At 46.9% G+C, this 17,499-nt stretch overlaps 1 protein-coding gene across 3 annotated transcripts in view; it reads right to left on the bottom strand.

Annotated features, from left to right (window-relative positions):
- OCEL1 (occludin/ELL domain containing 1) overlaps window positions 1-17,499 on the bottom strand; it is a 47,539-nt gene that overhangs the window by 12,325 nt on the left and 17,715 nt on the right. For all 3 annotated transcript variants that reach the window (XM_073659520.1, XM_073659394.1, XM_073659455.1), the window contains 2 exons: window positions 5,901-6,072; window positions 4,874-4,924 (listed from right to left, as the gene is read on the bottom strand). In XM_073659520.1, coding sequence (XP_073515621.1) covers window positions 4,874-4,924; window positions 5,901-6,072 — 223 coding nt within the window. The remainder of the gene's footprint in view (window positions 1-4,873; window positions 4,925-5,900; window positions 6,073-17,499) is intronic.

Here is a 17,499-nt window from a genome sequence, read left to right as displayed (position 1 = left end):
ACATGTACAGACAATAAATTCAATACAAGGTAAGACAGTTTAAACAGTTACATTAGGAGTGAGGTCCCTGCTCGCCGGTTTACAATCTAAAAGGAGTGGTGTGCTCGGTGTCTGAGATCGGTCAAAAACAGGAAGCATGTCCACTTCCGTTACAGCTGACGGGCTCTCACTCACCCCAACTGTGGCGAGTAAACAAGTGGAGCTTTTGCGGCCGGAGACCTGTGTGAGGACACTTGCCACGGTGACGGAGTGCAGCGAGATTCCCAGACTAATGTATTTTGATCATGCATGTGCCTGTTCATGCATGTAGTAGCCAAGTTATTTGAATTTTTGCCTCTACTGAGTCATTTTTTACAAAGTTGGCAGATAACGTGAGTTGCATCATCCTTCGTGGTTTCAAAAAAGGCCCAGGCTAGGCAACCCTTGCCGCCCCTACTAACTGTAGACCCGTGACCGCTGCTGGCCACAGCCAGAGTTGTAGCTGAGGATGCAGTGCTTGTCATGATTGCATCACTCTGTGTCTGTGTGGGAAGCCGCAACGTAAGCTCGTTCTCCTCCTCCTCCACCTCCTCTGCTGAGCTACTCAGCTGCGTGCCTCTGAGTTCACACCAATTGGGATCTATAATCTCATCATCATCCTCTCTGTTCTCCCCACTCCTCGTCCTGAGAGTCACCATCCTCCTCTTCCTGCCCTCATAGTACAGTAGAGTCTGCATGCGCCTCAGGTATCTGAGTCTCATCAGTATCACCTCCACCCCTGGGGGTTAACGTCTGGTGACGAGGGTCTGAATTCAGCTAGGACCCTACTTCGCCTGGCCCTGGATCCAGCTGAAAAAAATTTTGGGCATCGGTGCAGATTCTTTCCTCCGCTTGAGTCTTTGGAGCACACCTTTGATGCCCATGGAATAGAATGTGTGAACAGATCTGCAGACTCGCCCATCTGTGGTTCCCCACAGTCAGTTGGGCGGTTCGAGAGTTCCGACGCGAGGGGAAACAAGTGTAATTGGGGTGTCACCTCTGAGGACTGTACTATGTGTGATGTTTAGGTGGAGGAAGAGGAGGAGAGGCCACTTGATGCAGTGCTCGCCATCCCCTGGAGCACATGCTCTTTCTGGTCCTCATCTACAAGGCGTAACGCTGTGCCAAAGAAAGGGAGTCAAGTAGAACATCCAGTAACAGAAGTTGTCAGTTGTCTTTGGATAGGATGAGCTTGCATTTGTTCAGTAGAGCTTTCAGTAACATTACCACCTACCCCACATACACTTTGAACACCAAGCCTATTCCCCCTTCCAACACGACCTCACTTTTTCCCACTCATGTTGGATGTACCCTTCCCCTCTTTTAACCAGCTGTTTCACAACCCTAGGCCCAGACCTGTCAGTCACCTGTTACTAAATTACCAATCAATATTTATTTGCTGAGATAATGTGGCTGGACCACAGAATTAGCACACAAGATTTATATGCTGAAATGTGGACTGGTATCTGGACCACAATATTAGCACAAAGTATTTAGATGCTAAAATGTGGACTGGTGTCTGGACCACACAATTAGTACAAATGATTTAAATGCTGAAATGTGGACTGTTGGCTGGACCACACAATTAGCACAAAGCATTTAGATGCTGAAATGTGGACTGCTAGCTGGGCCACACAATTAGCACACAGGATTTAGATGCTGAAATGTGTGGTCCAGATACCAGTCCACAATTAGCACAAAGGATTTAGATGCTGAAATGTGGACTGGTGTCTGGACCATACAATTAGCACAAAGGATTTAGATGTTGAAATGTGGATGTAGCGTCGGCGTCCCTGCCTCCTGCTAGGCAGGGACGCCGTTCCCCTCACCTCTCCGCTCCGTGCCCGGCGTCTTCCTCCCGCTCTGCTGGCAGCGCGCGCTGCTTCCCAGCCACTGTGCTTAGGGCGCGCGCTCCCCCTCTCTTAAAGGGGCCGCGCGCGCCGTCCTAAGGAGTCCCCGGCCAATGGCCGGAGGACCTCACCATATATAAGGCACCTCCTCCAAAATGGAGGTGCCCGAGCAATGTTGTTGCAAAGCCTTTCAACTCTGCTTCAGCCCTCAGGTCCCGTTACCAGTTACCTGCCAGTTACCTGCCAGTCACCTGCCAGATTCCTGCTTGATACCTGCCTGATACTTATCTATCTGCTTTCATTCCTGCGGTCCGACAGTCTGCCTACCAGCCCTGCCAGTCTGTCTATGGATCAGTCTGCCCGCTCACCTGGGAGCGCTCACCTGCTAGCCTACCTGGAGGCTCTGCCGTCACGTGCCGTGACCACCCGCCTGTCCAGAGACTCTTGCCCGCTCACCTGGGAGCGCTCACCTGCTACCTGTCTGCTAGCCCACCTGGAGGCTCCGCCGTCTCGTGCCGTGACCACCTGCCTGTCCAGAGACTCTTGCCCGCTCACCTGGGAGCGCTCACCTGCTACCTGTCTGCTAGCCCACCTGGAGGCTCCGCCGTCTCGTGCCGTGACCACCTGCCTGTCCAGAGACTCTTGCCAGCTCACCTGGGAGCGCTTATCTGCTACCTGCCTGCTAGCCTACCTGGAGGCTCCGCCGTCACGTGCCGTGACCACCTGCCTGTCCAGAGACGCTTGCCCGCTCACCTGGGAGCGCTCATCTGCTACCTGCCTGCTAGCCTACCTGGAGGCTCTGCCGTCACGTGTCGTGACCACCTGCCTGCCTAGAGACTCTTTCCCTGCTGTCACTTGCCGTGACCACCTGCCTGTCTAGAGACTCTTATCCCGCTGTTACTTGCCGTGACCACCTGCCTGTCTAGAGACTCATACCCTGCTGTCACTTGCCGTGACCACCCGCCTGTCAAGAGACTGTCCCCGTCACTTGCCGTGACCTCCTGCCCTTCTACCCAGAGACTGTCCCTGTCACTTGCCGTGACTACCTGCCCGCCTTCCCTGGGAGCCACCCGCTTCCTTACAAGGACTGCCCCTTTGTATAGTTGCTCAGAGGTTCCACCTCCCAGACCCGTTACAGTGGACTACTGGCTGGACTACACAATTAGCAGAAAGGATTTAGATGCTGAAATGTAGACTGGTGGTGGGACCACACTATTAGCACAAAAGATTGATATGCTATAAGGTCTGGCATATGCATTTCGGATGTATATCCTTATTTATTGTCAATGAATAAGGACATATATCCGAAACGGATATGCCAGATCTTTTAAATTTAAAGGTGGTGGAGGGTGAGGTTTTTTGTGGACTTTTATATACTTATATAAACTTTGGAATTTCTCAGACCTGCCTGCTGCTGGAATCCTTGTTTTTTTTTTTTTTAAAATAATTGTCTCCAGCAAAAATCCGAGCACGAATCTCACCATGCAATGTTTATGCTGACTTTGAGATTGGCAAACGTTTTCTGAACAAGTTCATTCATCTCTAGATATTACCAGTGTGAACCTAATAATGACTTATACTTTGCTCTCATGAACACACATTGTTCTGCAGTGAAATCAGAACAAACACAGTTCAACTGAGCTAACAGAGGACAGCAGAAGTGAAGTTTGAATTAATAACAAAAATATTTGCAGCTGCAGTCCTCTCATAGAGCTTCACCTTTTATCTCACAGGCAGCCAGTGTGGGAAAGGATAGTACAGCATAACTGACAGCACTATCTGAGGACAATTGCTGCTGCAGATGTGTTTGTAATGAGACAAAATTCACTTCTGCTGTCTTGTCTTTGATCTCACTTCAGAGCTGTGTGTGATTATGAGAGTAAAAATGTCAGTCAATACATGTTTCACACTAGTAACATCCCCTTTCATTTAAAATAAGTTCTGTAGGCAGTTTCTCAATGCTATCTGTTTTCGGCCCATAGATCTTAACAGCTCATTTGCATATAAAAAATGTGGATTTCTTTGGAACAAGACATCAGATATCAAGGTGTCATTTTATTAAACTTTCACATCAACAGAGCAGCTCTTCTTTTACCAGGCTGCTTTGTCTACAGGGCGTGACTGCAGGTATCATGGTGACTGACAGCTGGCTCCCCGCAGTCAGACAGTGGGGAGCCAGCTGTCCATCAGCATGACAGAGTGGTATAGAAACAGATGCTTTGTCGACTTGACATCACTGGAAGCGGCAGAATCGTCGGCAGAAGTGGTCCATGACCACTCTGAGCCCACAGAGATTGGCACTGGGCAGAACAGGCAAGTAGTTAGCAACTACCTGCCTGTAAGTTCTTAGCCCCATAGAAAAAAGTAAACTAGTCCCAGATAAACCTTTTAATGTCCAAATTGGCATGGCACCAAGGCGTTAAACCTAATCAGCCACCAAGCACCTAGTAAGTAATGATTTTTCTTTTTTTAATACAAGCGTATTTTCAGTCTGAGTGCTGTTTGTGAAAAAATAGACAGCACGCGACAAATATTAGTTGCAGTGCAAATAAGCAATTTTTTTCACTGATCGAATCTTCGTATGAAAAAAATTGCAGCATGCACTAGTTTCTTCCGTAAATTGGATGTAAAAAAAAAGTCAGATGCCATATGGAGCCAGAGTACAGCATCTGATTTTTACAGATATATTGCAATTCTTTAACATAGGAAATTGTATATGGTCTTGTAATTTATTAATAGCTGATGCTGTAAAAAAAAACGTACTGCATATGGACTGCACACGGATGACAAGTGAGAGACGAATCGTCCCAGTTTTCTGGATGAAACTCTGACGATTTTGTTATTCAGATGCTAAAACTTAGCCCAAGTGTCTTAGAAGCTTTAAAAAAAATGCACCCACTTTGCTGATGGTGAGTACACCCCTTCATAGTTTACATGTGTTTGATTTCCTTTCTTTTGCAGTACTAAAGTGATTTGTTTTTGCTTCGCTTTCTGCGCATACTTACATTTTTTTTCTTATCATATTTTTCAGTGATGGCTCTGATCCTATCTGAAGCCTGTAAGAATAAAATGTATCATTGCTTTTATGATCTCAATGTCAGTAACTCTAGACTACACTAGTGACTCTGAGTGATAGAAAGTATTTCACAGTCTTAGATTAAAGGGATTGCTACCTAAGGGCCACATATGATTTATTAGCTCATGGATATTAGAGGGGAGACGTGACCTTTTCGTCTTTTTTTTTTTTGACCCACAACTTTGACTGGCCTGTCCGTGCATTACAGAGATGGCCATGAGAGCTGGACAAGCCAGACCCATTTTGATCAGCTGATTGCTTTGTGATGGGATGTCTTATGACGCGACATCTTAATCATGACAGTACAGCCAGATGTTGTCTCGTTCACTCCTGCTCATCTGGGACTCACATAATGTATTCTTATTATCAGTATATGTTTTTTCTATAACAATTGGACACTGTAGGCAATATATCCTATTATATACCCATACAGTGGGATACATCACACACCTGTATTTATACATTGGGAGCTTTTCCCAGTGTATATCTCAAATATATTGCCATTACCGTGATGTGAACAGGGTTTAATACATTAAATACAGAAGAAAAAACTGTGTTTTAGCTATTGACTAAGAATGCTGCTTGAAACGCGTTGGTTTCTCTTTTTTGCTTGTATACTTGTCCTAATGATGGGGTTTTAACTTATATATCAGATTAATTTGGATGATTTTATCCTTAAGAGCTAGAACACAGTTATTTTCTTCTTTTGCTATTGAGTACGTATGGTCACCATGGGTTCTGTTGAACTGAGGACTACATCTCAGTTATATTCCCTACCTTTCCTAATATATAGCTGTATTAATCATAAAGCTGTCAGGGAACCTTATTACAGATCCATACCATACAGATCTGTAACATGGTTATGTGCAGATTCATTTTAGAATATATTTTAAACTGAATAAACCCTGTAAACATAATACTTTATTGTAAAGGATAGAATAATTACCGGTGCTCACCTTGTGACTCTGGGATGTGCTAGTTAGCTTTTCCATCATGTTATCTAGTTCTTTAAACTTCAGTAGGGCACCTCTAACTTCTAAATACAGGTCCTTATATTCTGTATATTGGTCATTAAATACAGCTTTATATTTCTCCCGTTCTTCAGCATTCTTGATTTCTGGATATTTGCTGCAGATCAGAGAATATCATGCAAAATCAAAGTCAAATAGTAGAAAATTATCATATTTAAAGGTTAGATTGCTGGTAATTCAAAATACATGATAAAGAGGGAACCATCTAGTTCAGTTATCACATTCATTAATTTACGGTTACTATTACCACAATCGAGTCTCATACATACCAGGTAGGCAATTGATTGCCTGGCTGGGTAGATTCACACAAGTGTATAAAAGAGTGTATCATCCATATGCAATCTATTTATTCACAGCATTATCTATTAATCTTTTACAGAACCATTTACAGTTCCCTATGTTACAGAACCGCAATGTGTCTGTAAAAATCTGATGCTATGTGGCTCCGTATGGCATCTGATTTTTTTTTTTTACGCACCCACAGACTCAAATGGCCGAGTCTCATCCATTTTACGGACAAATCTAGCTCATGCTGAGATTTTTTTCACGTAAAGATTCAGTAATCTGCACTGCCCCATTGAATAACATTGGTCCATGTACTGTCAGTTATTTCCACAGACAACACTTGAACCGAAAATACAGTTGTGTGAACGAGTTGCAAATCCAGGACTCCAGATTGTAGTTATTTGGGAACTATGTCTTGTATTTTTTCTAACTACATAAAGTCAATGATATAGCTGTTCAACTTTAAGCTTTGAAGCGCCGCCATCTTTTCTGTAAAATCTAAAAGGGAAACTATTGCATACTTATTGTAGATGTCTGTAATTTACTTAATAGATCAACTGTACAGAATGTATCAGTAGACTCGGGAACTGGATAGAATGTTTATCTGTACCATTGTTAAAGAAGCACTCCAATCAAAGCTTTTCTCCTCTTAATATATTACAATCATCATATTATATGGCACTGTGTACTTACAATTGCTCATTTTGCCTTTCTACCCAGCTAATTCTTCTCTTTTCCATTAGGTCTGACATCATGCAATTAAAAACTGACTTTTCTGAATCCTTCTAAGCTCTATGTAGAAACAGGAGGTCAGTTTTCCCTGCATGAGTCATGAGTCACTGCAAAAGTCCCTGGCAGGGGGAGGAGCGGAGCAGCTGGGTCAGGAGTTGACTGGAATGGCTCATAGAGGGAAAAAGAGACTTCCTGTTGCTACATAATGCAGAGAAAAGAGAAGAATTATCTGGGTAGAAAGGCGAAATAAACAATTGTAAGTACAAAGTGCTATATAATATCACTGCAATATATTAAGAGGATAAAAACTTTGATGGTAGGAGGAGTGCTTAAAACTGGGTAATACTTCCCATGGGTAATAGCTGACCACTTTCTGATAGCTATTTTCTATGTCCTTAAAAGAACCTTTTCTGGTTCACAATACATTTCCAAATAAATGCATAATGCATAGGTAAAAAATCCTAGTGCCCTTGTTTTTATTTTTCTTCCATTCCCCTCTTCATTTCTGTAAAATGGTGAACAGCTTCTGAAACTAATGTATGCACATTTACTAAGACTTTAAAGTACATTTTTTTACTTAACTGCATGCCTTTGGGCTAAAGATACTTGTTGCAATTGGGCTTCATTTACAATTTTGCACCACTTGACATTTACGGACTGTTCTTTTCCATGCACACCCAACCTTGATATGGTTATAAATAGTGTTGAGCATTCCGATACTGAAATATCGGGTATCGGCCGATATTCGCGGTATCGGAATTCCGATACTTAATTCCGATACTATTGCAATATCGTATACCGGAATCGGAAGTTCCCATAATGCAATGAGACATTTTCATTTTATTCAGCCAATGAGGATCCTAAGAAGTGTGGGCACATCCTGTTAGGCATGTAGGCATCTTAACTAATGGCATGGCTGTGATTGGCTGCTGAAATGATGTCATGATGCACTATAAAAGCCACCGCCGCCATTTTGAGCTCACTCTGCTGTGAATTCAGTTAGGGATAGGACGCTGTTGTTCTGAGGGACAGTTTTAGCTACCTATTTGCTCTATACTGCTTTACCCAAGCTACTTTCTAAATCACTGTGCCTTGCAGTGCTAGTGCACAGTTCCCTGTGCTGTTCACCGCTATCTGCAAGGTCTGTGTGTGTGAGTGCAGCTCACCCTGTAGTGTGTGCTTCAGCCAAGTCTGGTTGTAGTGCACTCAGTGTGTGTCACTGCCTCATACATTGTCCTTTTTTGCCAATTCATAATTTTTCCTGATATCTCCTATTAGTGTGGTGGTTCCATCTGTATTCAGCTAAATTGGTTCCAAACACACTATATAGGAGTAGATAGAGAAATTTTTTTCCGTCTTGCAGCACTAGTGCACAGTGCTCTGCATCTGTACTGTTCACCGCTGTCTGCAAGGTCTGGTGTGTGAGTGCAGCTCACCCTGTAGTGTGTGCTTCAACCCCGTCTGGTTGTAGTGCACTCAGTGTGTGTCACTGCCTCATACATTGTCCTTTATTGCCAATTCATAATTTTTCCTGATATCTCCTATTAGTGTGGTGGTTCCATCTGTATTCAGCTAAATTGGTTCCAAACACACTATATAGGAGTAGATAGAGAAATTTTTTTCCGTCTTGCAGCACTAGTGCACAGTGCTCTGCATCTGTACTGTTCACCGCTGTCTGCAAGGTCTGGTGTGTGAGTGCAGCTCACCCTGTAGTGTGTGCTTCAACCCCGTCTGGTTGTAGTGCACTCAGTGTGTGTCACTGCCTCATACATTGTCCTTTATTGCCAATTCATAATTTTTCCTGATATCTCCTATTAGTGTGGTGGTTCCATCTGTATTCAGCTAAATTGGTTCCAAACACACTATATAGGAGTAGATAGAGAATTTTTTTTCCGTCTTGCAGCACTAGTGCACAGTGCTCTGCATCTGTACTGTTCACCGCTGTCTGCAAGGTCTGGTGTGTGAGTGCAGCTCACCCTGTAGTGTGTGCTTCAACCCCGTCTGGTTGTAGTGCACTCAGTGTGTGTCACTGCCTCATACATTGTCCTTTATTGCCAATTCATAATTTTTCCTGATATCTCCTATTAGTGTGGTGGTTCCATCCATATTCAGCTAAATTGATTCCAAACACACTATATAGGAGTAGATAGAGGAGCCTTTCTGCAGCATTGGGCCCTGCAGCCCCAGCCAGATTAGTATTAGCCTATTTTTTGCAGCCTCATCTATTGCATTGTAGGTTACCTTCCTACATTGTAATAGCTACAAAAAGTTTGTGATACTATCGTTATTACATCTTTAGGCACATCCAGTGTCTTTTTGTGACAAAAAAAACCTAAATAAAGTTCACCAAACACTCCACTTTACAGTTGTGTAGGCCACATTAGCTCATATTAAAGTCTAGTCCACACTTTATAAAATTAGTGTTTCTTATACCTGTTAGCAGCTGTTCAGGAATAAGCACACTAAGCCCTTAGTACTTTTCTGCCTATCTTTATCAGTCTACCAAGATGAAGAAGGCAGGGAGTAAGGCATGTGGTCGTGGTCGTGGGCGTGGGCGTGGAGTTTCTGCAGGGAGAGGACGTGAGGATTCTGTGCCTGCAGGGAGAGGACGTGGGGATTCTGTGCCTGCTGCGGGCACCAGTGACTCAGCATCCCCCAGTTTTACCAGGGAACAGTCCTTTATGCGCAGCTTTGTAGGAGCTAGCCGTACCCCACTGCTGCGCGAGGACCAAATTGAAGCCGTTGTCGGATGGATGGCAGCTAACGCATCGACTTCAATTAGTTCCAGATCCTCTCAGGTCCTGAGCACTGAAGAGCACCCATCTGTCTCTTCACCACCTGCCAAATTGCCCAGGCAGTCAGAGAGCCCTGGACAGGAGCCATCTCTACTTCTGTTCTCTGAATCTCTTGGCTTGGAAAGAGGGGGCCAGCCAAGCAGAATTCGAGAATTTGAAGAAGAGGTAGTATGCAGTGATGCGCAACCGTTTTGTCTCTCTGAATCTGAAGAGGCGGGTGGGCCAGTGCCTATGGTCAGCAGCACACCTCAGTACGCATCTGATGATGAGACTCAGGTGCCACTTTCTGGTGCGTACTGTGCTGTCGAGACTACCCAGGAGAAGCAGTTGTTTGAAGAGGGTGGTGTAGATGATGAGGTCCTTGACCCATCATGGCGTGAGGGACAGGAAGGTGGTGGGAGCAGCTCTGAGGAAGAGATTCCCCGAACGGCCCAAAAAGGAGGGAGAGGGAGGGGGCAGACTTGGTTGCCTGTAGCCTCCACTTCGGCACCCATTAGGAGCATGGCTCTTCCAAAATCCAAAGCGGGCGCTCCCAAGACTTGCAGTGCCTGGTCCTTTTTTGACACAGTTGCAGATGACATTTGCTTTGTCAAATGCAAGCTGTGTAATCAGAAGGTGAAAAGAGGGAAAAGTGTCAGCAACCTCAATACCACAAATATGTGGAAACATGTGCGGACCAAGCACGTGGTGGAGTTACACAAACACACTGAAGACCTAGGCCAACCTACAGCGCCACCTACCACCTCTTCAGCTCGTGTTGTAGCCTCTTCCTCCAGCTCACACACAGCTGGTTCGGCTTCCTCACAGGATCGCCATGGAAGAATCTCTGGCACTGTTGTACAGAGACACAGTGTAATTCCACCCACAGCACCACTTTCCCAGTCATCCTCACACTCCCAGGCCAGTCTACAGCCATCGTTAGCACAGGCATGGGAGAAAAGGCGCCCATACTCGGCAAACCACCCCCGAGCACAGGCTCTGAATGCTGGCATTGCTAAACTACTGGCCCTTGAAATGCTATCATTCAGGCTGGTGGAGACTGACACATTCCGTAACTTTATGGCATTGGCAGTCCCACAATACAACGTGCCCAGCCGCTTTTATTTCAGCAGGCAAGCCGTCCCTGCCCTGCAACATCATGTGGAGGGAAAAATTAAACATGCGCTACAAAACGCCGTCAGTAGCAAGGTCCACCTGACCACTGATGCGTGGACCAGTAAGCATGGACAGGGACGATACCTTTCCCTCACTGCCCATTGGGTAAATGTTGTGGAGCCGGGTACAGATCTTGAGAGTGGCGCTGTACGTGTTCTGCCAACTCCAAGGATTGCAGGAATCCAGTCTGTACACATTGACTCCTCCTCATACTCCAGTTCCTCTGAATCAGCGCTGCAGGAGCCGTCACGGTCTACCTCCACATCGACCCGTGAACGGTTACCTGTTATGATGACCGATATGAGCACAGCCGTGGCCAAACGTCAACAGGCCGTATTAAAATTAATTTCTTTGGGGAATCGAAGCCACACAGCGCAGGAGCTCTGGAATGCCATCAAGCAGCAGAGTGACGTGTGGTTTGTGCCAGCGAATCTCCAGCCAGGCATGGTAGTGTGTGACAATGGCCGAAATCTGGTGGCAGCTCTGGGCCTAGGCAACCTCACTCACATCCCATGTCTGGCACATGTGCTCAACTTGGTCGTGCAGAGTTTTTTGAGGGACTATCCGGATCTTGATGCACTGCTTCACAAGGTCCGCATAGAGTGCGCTCACTTGCGGCGTTCCAGCAATGCAAGATCACGCATTGCAGCTCTGCAGCGCCGATTATGTCTTCCGGAACATCGCATCATATGTGACCTACCCACCAGGTGGAATTCAACGTTACATATGTTGGAGAGGTTGTGTGAGCAGCAGGCAGCAGTAATGGAGTACCAGCTGCAGCAGGCGCAAACAAGTCGCAGTGCGCGCCGTTCACACTTCACCACCACTGAGTGGGCCTCTATGAAGGACATTTGCCACGTTTTGCGTGCCTTCGATTATTCCACGCGGATGGCGAGTGCAGATGATGCACTAGTCAGCATGACTATCCCCCTTATCTGCCTGCTTGAAAAAACACTGCAAGCACTAAGGGACGAGGTTTTGGAAGAGGTGGAGGATGAGGAGTCACAAATGCCATCTGCTTCTCTACAGTCTGCGCAATGTGGTTCCTCACAAAGGCCTAGGCAGGGGACACTTTGTGAGGAGGATGAGGAGGAGTCAATGGATGAGGAAGACATCTGTCCAGAGGAGGGAGGTACACAATGCTCTAGTAGTCAGTATCTAGAGCGAGGGTGGGGTGATGCAGAGCAGGCAGAGATCACGCCTCAAGCAGGGGACAGCGTTTCTTGGCCAGTTGGCAGTCTGCAGCACATGGTTGATTTCATGCTGCAGTGCCTCAGAAACGACCGCCGCATCGCCCACATTCTCAACACGGCTGATTATTGGGTGTCCACCCTCCTAGATCCTCGCTACCGGGACAACTTACAAAGCCTCATAACACCATTGAACCGGGAGCGTAAAATGCGGGAGTACCAAGACGCACTGGTGCATTCCATCATGTTCTCCATTCCAACCGAGAGCAGTGCTGCTAGTGCTTTACAAAGCAGCTCAGTGCGTCGAGGCAGTGGAGGAAGCTCTGCACAAAGAGGGAGCAGAAGCAGCGCCTCAGCACAAGGCAAGACCAGTATGGCCGAAATGTGGCAAAGTTTTGTGTCCCCGCCGCCACAAATGTCTACACCATCACAGACAGCTCCAGTCAGCAGGAGGCAACGTTTCCGTCAGATGGTGACAGACTACATGTCTTGCCCTCTTAGTGTACTCCCAGACGGCTCTTCTCCCTTCAAGTTTTGGGTCTGTAAGCTGGATACATGGCCAGAGCTTAGTCAGTATGCACTGGAGGTGCTAGCTTGCCCTGCTGCTAGTGTATTATCGGAACGCGTCTTTAGTGCCGCAGGTGGTGTACTAACAGACCGTCGCATGCGACTATCCTCCGATAACGTTGACCGGCTTACTTTTCTCAAAATGAACAAGGCCTGGATCTCTCATGAATTTGCCAGTCCTCTTCCAGAATAAATAATTGGTTGGCAACAGTATCCAGGTCTCCTGTTCTGTTCATGTTTCTACCACCTGAACTGTAATCCCTGAGCTCCAACACCGCCAGTTGGCGCTCGGAAGTGCCGTCTGCACAGTCAACACTTGCTGCCGTGTTATTGGGGTTCAGTAACGTCAGCTGTTCTCCTGCTGTTCGGACGGCAATTTCTCCTGATTTGTCCACATCCACTGTACTACACATTTTAAAGTTGCTCCAATTACTCCTCTGGCTCCTCTGTTTTCATTCTTATCCCTGGGCTCCAGCACCGCCAGTTGGCGCTCGGAAGTGCTGTCTGCACAGTCAACACTTGCTACCATGTTATTGGGGTTCAGTAACGTCAGCTGTTCCCCTGCTGTGCGGACGGCAATTTCTCCTGCTCTGTCCACATTCTCACTACTACAGATTTTAAAGTTGCTCCAATTACACCTCTGGCTCCTCTGTTTTCAGTATTATCCCTGAGCTCCAACACCGCCAGTTGGCGCACGGAAGTGCCGTCTGCACAGTCAACACTTGCTGCCGTGTTATTGGGGTTCAGTAACGTCAGCTGTTCTCCTGCTGTGCGGACGGCAATTTCTCCTGCTTTGTCCACATCCACTGTACTACACATTTTAAAGTTGCTCGAATTACACCTCTGGCTCCTCTGTTTTCATTCTTATCCCTGGGCTCCAGCACCGCCAGTTGGCGCTCGGAAGTGCCGTCTGCACAGTCAACACTTGCTACCATGTTATTGGGGTTCAGTAACGTCAGCTGTTCCCCTGCTGTGTTCACGGCAATTTCTCCTGCTCTGTCCATATTCACTGTGCTACTTATTTAAAACTTGCTCCAATTACACCTCTGGCTCCTCCGTTTTTAGTATTTACCCTGGGCTCCAACACCGCCAGTTGGCGCTCGGAAGTGCTGTCTGCACAGTCAACACTTGCTGCCGTGTTATTGGGGTTCAGTAACGTCAGCTGTTCCCCTGCTGTGCGGACGGCAATTTCTCCTGCTCTGTCCACATTCTCACTACTACAGATTTTAAAGTTGCTCGAATTACACCTCTGGCTCCTCTGTTTTCATTCTTATCCCTGGGCTCCAGCACCGCCAGTTGGCGCTCGGAAGTGCTGTCTGCACAGTCAACACTTGCTACCATGTTATTGGGGTTCAGTAACGTCAGCTGTTCCCCTGCTGTGCGGACGGCAATTTCTCCTGCTCTGTCCACATTCTCACTACTACAGATTTTAAAGTTGCTCCAATTACACCTCTGGCTCCTCTGTTTTCATTCTTATCCCTGGGCTCCAGCACCGCCAGTTGGCGCTCGGAAGTGCCGTCTGCACAGTCAACACTTGCTGCGGTGTTATTGGGGTTCGGTAACGTCAGCTGTTCCCCTGCTGTGTTCACGGCAATTTCTCCTGCTCTGTCCATATTCACTGTGCTACTTATTTAAAACTTGCTCCAATTACACCTCTGGCTCCTCCGTTTTTAGTATTTACCCTGGGCTCCAATACCGCTAGTTGCTGCTCAGAAGTGCCGTCTGCACAGTCAACGCTTGCTCCAGTGTTATTGGGATTCAGTAACGTCAGCTGATCCCCAGCTGTGTGTCCGGCAAATTCTCCTGCTTTGTCCACATCCACTGTAGTACGGATTTAAAACCTCCTCCAAATACACCTCTGGCTCTTCTGTTTTTAGTATTTACCCTGGGCTCCAGCACCGCCAGCTGGTTCTCGGCAGTTCCATTGGCTCTTGTACCTTCTGCTACCCATCCGGGTTCCAGTACCGTCAGCTGGTTCTCGGCAGTGTCTTTGGCACGGGTACTCCCTCCTGCCCAGCCTGGTTCCAGCACGCCAGCTGTTTCCGGGTAGTGTCAACGTCACTTTGCCTCCAATGCGTTGTCCTGTCGTGTTGCGGTCGGGTTAGCCGACTCTATGGTGCCTGCAGTTTAGGTGACTCCTATGTGGGCTGCGGGATCTGGCAATGAAGGCTGGTTCCATAGTGCCAATAGGACAAGCACCCTCTGTAGGACTGTGGGTTTTGGTAACTGCGGCCGGCTCGCGGCCTTGAACTTTTTTTTTACATGGGTACCTTCTGCTACCCATCCGGGTTCCAGTACCGTCAGCTGGTTCTCGGCAGTGCCTTTGGATTAGGTGCCTCCTTCTCGGTATCCAAGTTCCACCAACGTCTGCTGGTCCTTGGTAGTGCTTTCTGGCACAGGTACCTCCTGCTTAGTAACCGAGTTCCAGTAACATCAGCTGGTCCTCGGTAGTTCCATTGGCTCTTGTACCTTCTGCTACCCATCCGGGTTCCAGTACCGTCAGCTGGTCCTCGGTAGTTCCATTTGCTCTTGTATCTTCTGCTACCCATCCGGGTTCCAGTACCGTCAGCTGGTTCTCGGCAGTGTCTTTGGCACGGGTACTCCCTCCTGCCCAGCCTGGTTCCAGCACGCCAGCTGTTTCCGGGTAGTGTCAACGTCACTTTGCCTCCAATGCGTTGTCCTGTCGTGTTGCGGTCGGGTTAGCCGACTCTATGGTGCCTGCAGTTTAGGTGACTCCTATGTGGGCTGCGGGATCTGGCAATGAAGGCTGGTTCCATAGTGCCAATAGGACAAGCACCCTCTGTAGGACTGTGGGTTTTGGTAACTGCGGCCGGCTCGCGGCCTTGAACTTTTTTTTTACATGGGTACCTTCTGCTACCCATCCGGGTTCCAGTACCGTCAGCTGGTTCTCGGCAGTGCCTTTGGATTAGGTGCCTCCTTCTCGGTATCCAAGTTCCACCAACGTCTGCTGGTCCTTGGTAGTGCTTTCTGGCACAGGTACCTCCTGCTTAGTAACCGAGTTCCAGTAACATCAGCTGGTCCTCGGTAGTTCCATTGGCTCTTGTACCTTCTGCTACCCATCCGGGTTCCAGTAACATCAGCTGGTCCTCGGTAGTTCCATTGGCTCTTGTACCTTCTGCTACCCATCCGGGTTCCAGTACCGTCAGCTGGTTCTCGGCAGTGCCTTTGGATTAGGTGCCTCCTTCTCGGTATCCAAGTTCCACCAACGTCTGCTGGTCCTTGGTAGTGCTTTCTGGCACAGGTACCTCCTGCTTAGTAACCGAGTTCCAGTAACATCAGCTGGTCCTCGGTAGTTCCATTGGCTCTTGTACCTTCTGCTATCCATCCGGGTTCCAGTACCGTCAGCTGGTCCTCGGTAGTTCCTCAGCTTTCTTGTACCTTCTGCTACATTTCCAAGTTCAAGCTTTTTGAAATGGTTCTTGGTAATCACTCTGGATCTCCCTGACGAGGACCCTGAAGACGAGGACCCTGAAGACCAACCCTAAGAAGACGAGGACCCCGAAGACAATGACCCTGAAGACGAGGACCCTGAAGACCACCCCGAAGAAGACGAGGACCCTGAAGACCACCCCGAAGAAGACGAGGACCCTGAAGACCACCCCGAAGAAGACGAGGACCCCGAAGACGAGGACCCAGAAGACCAACCCGAAGAAGACGAGGACCCCGAAGACGAGGACCCCCGAAGACGACGACCCTGAAGACCACCCCGAAGAAGACCAAGAAGATGACCCTGAAGAAGTTGACCAAGAAGACAAAGAAGAGAAGACAAGCACCAAGATACAGAAAAACAAGAGACAGAAAACCAAGAAGCAGAAATACAAGAAGCTGCAGAACAAAAAGCGGAAGAACATTAAGCATAAGACTAAAAATCAGAGCAAAAGATAATATCTAAATTATAAGCAGAAGATGACTAAGCAGTGTATGGGGGTGAGTCCGTTCCTCCTCGTGGTGCCCCTGGAAAAGACCTGCTGCTGCAGGCCAAACTGAACGCGGACAAATCCTGTTGTAAATCTTTTGTGACGGGCAGAACGAAAGGTGTAATGTCCAACCTTTTATAGATAACAACTACAGGAATGCCTGTCACAAATAAGAATATGATGAAGAAGAAGAATATGAAGAAGATGAAGAAGTAGAATATGAAGAATGTAAAAAAAAGAATAATACGAAGAAGGTGAAGAAGAAGAAGGTGAAGAAGAAGTGGATGAAAAAGATGCTGAGGATGATGAAGGAGAAAGTGTGGGAGAAGTAAAAAAGAAGGTGAAGAGCATGGAAGTAGTGAAACATAAATATCTGACAAAATATAAAAATACTTAACATAGTTAATATTTCCGTAACTCAGAACATAATAAAAAAATATTAATTCCTGCTATTCCATTTGACTGGGCTAAACCTCTATGCCTTTATTGTCTCCCCCACCTCCCCCAATACATTCTACATTATTCTTAGTTGTTTTCCTTCATGTAGAAATAACCTACAAGGAAAGAAAGGGTTTATTTTAATTCCGATATTTATGTCCCATTGACTTGCATTGGTTTCCGGTATCGGAATCGGCGATATCCGATACTTTTTCGGTATCGGTCCGATCCAATCCGATCCGATATTTCCCGATATCGGAAGGTATCGCTCAACACTAGTTATAAATCACCTGAAAGTAGTGCAGAAAAAGGCAGATAATAGAAATACAGACTCTGCAATCAGACCGCCAAAACAAGCTCACTGATGGATTTTCAATTAACTCATTCTGCAGCTAGCAATCGACAGCACAACACAAAGGCTGTA

The sequence above is a fragment of the Phyllobates terribilis genome, unplaced genomic scaffold (assembly GCF_046119375.1).
Source record: "Phyllobates terribilis strain yellow unplaced genomic scaffold, ASM4611937v1 Scaffold_1__5_contigs__length_1240528914, whole genome shotgun sequence".
Taxonomy (NCBI): domain Eukaryota; kingdom Metazoa; phylum Chordata; class Amphibia; order Anura; family Dendrobatidae; genus Phyllobates; species Phyllobates terribilis.
Note: the sequence above shows the minus strand (reverse complement) of the source record. Positions and strands in the feature narration are given on the sequence as shown.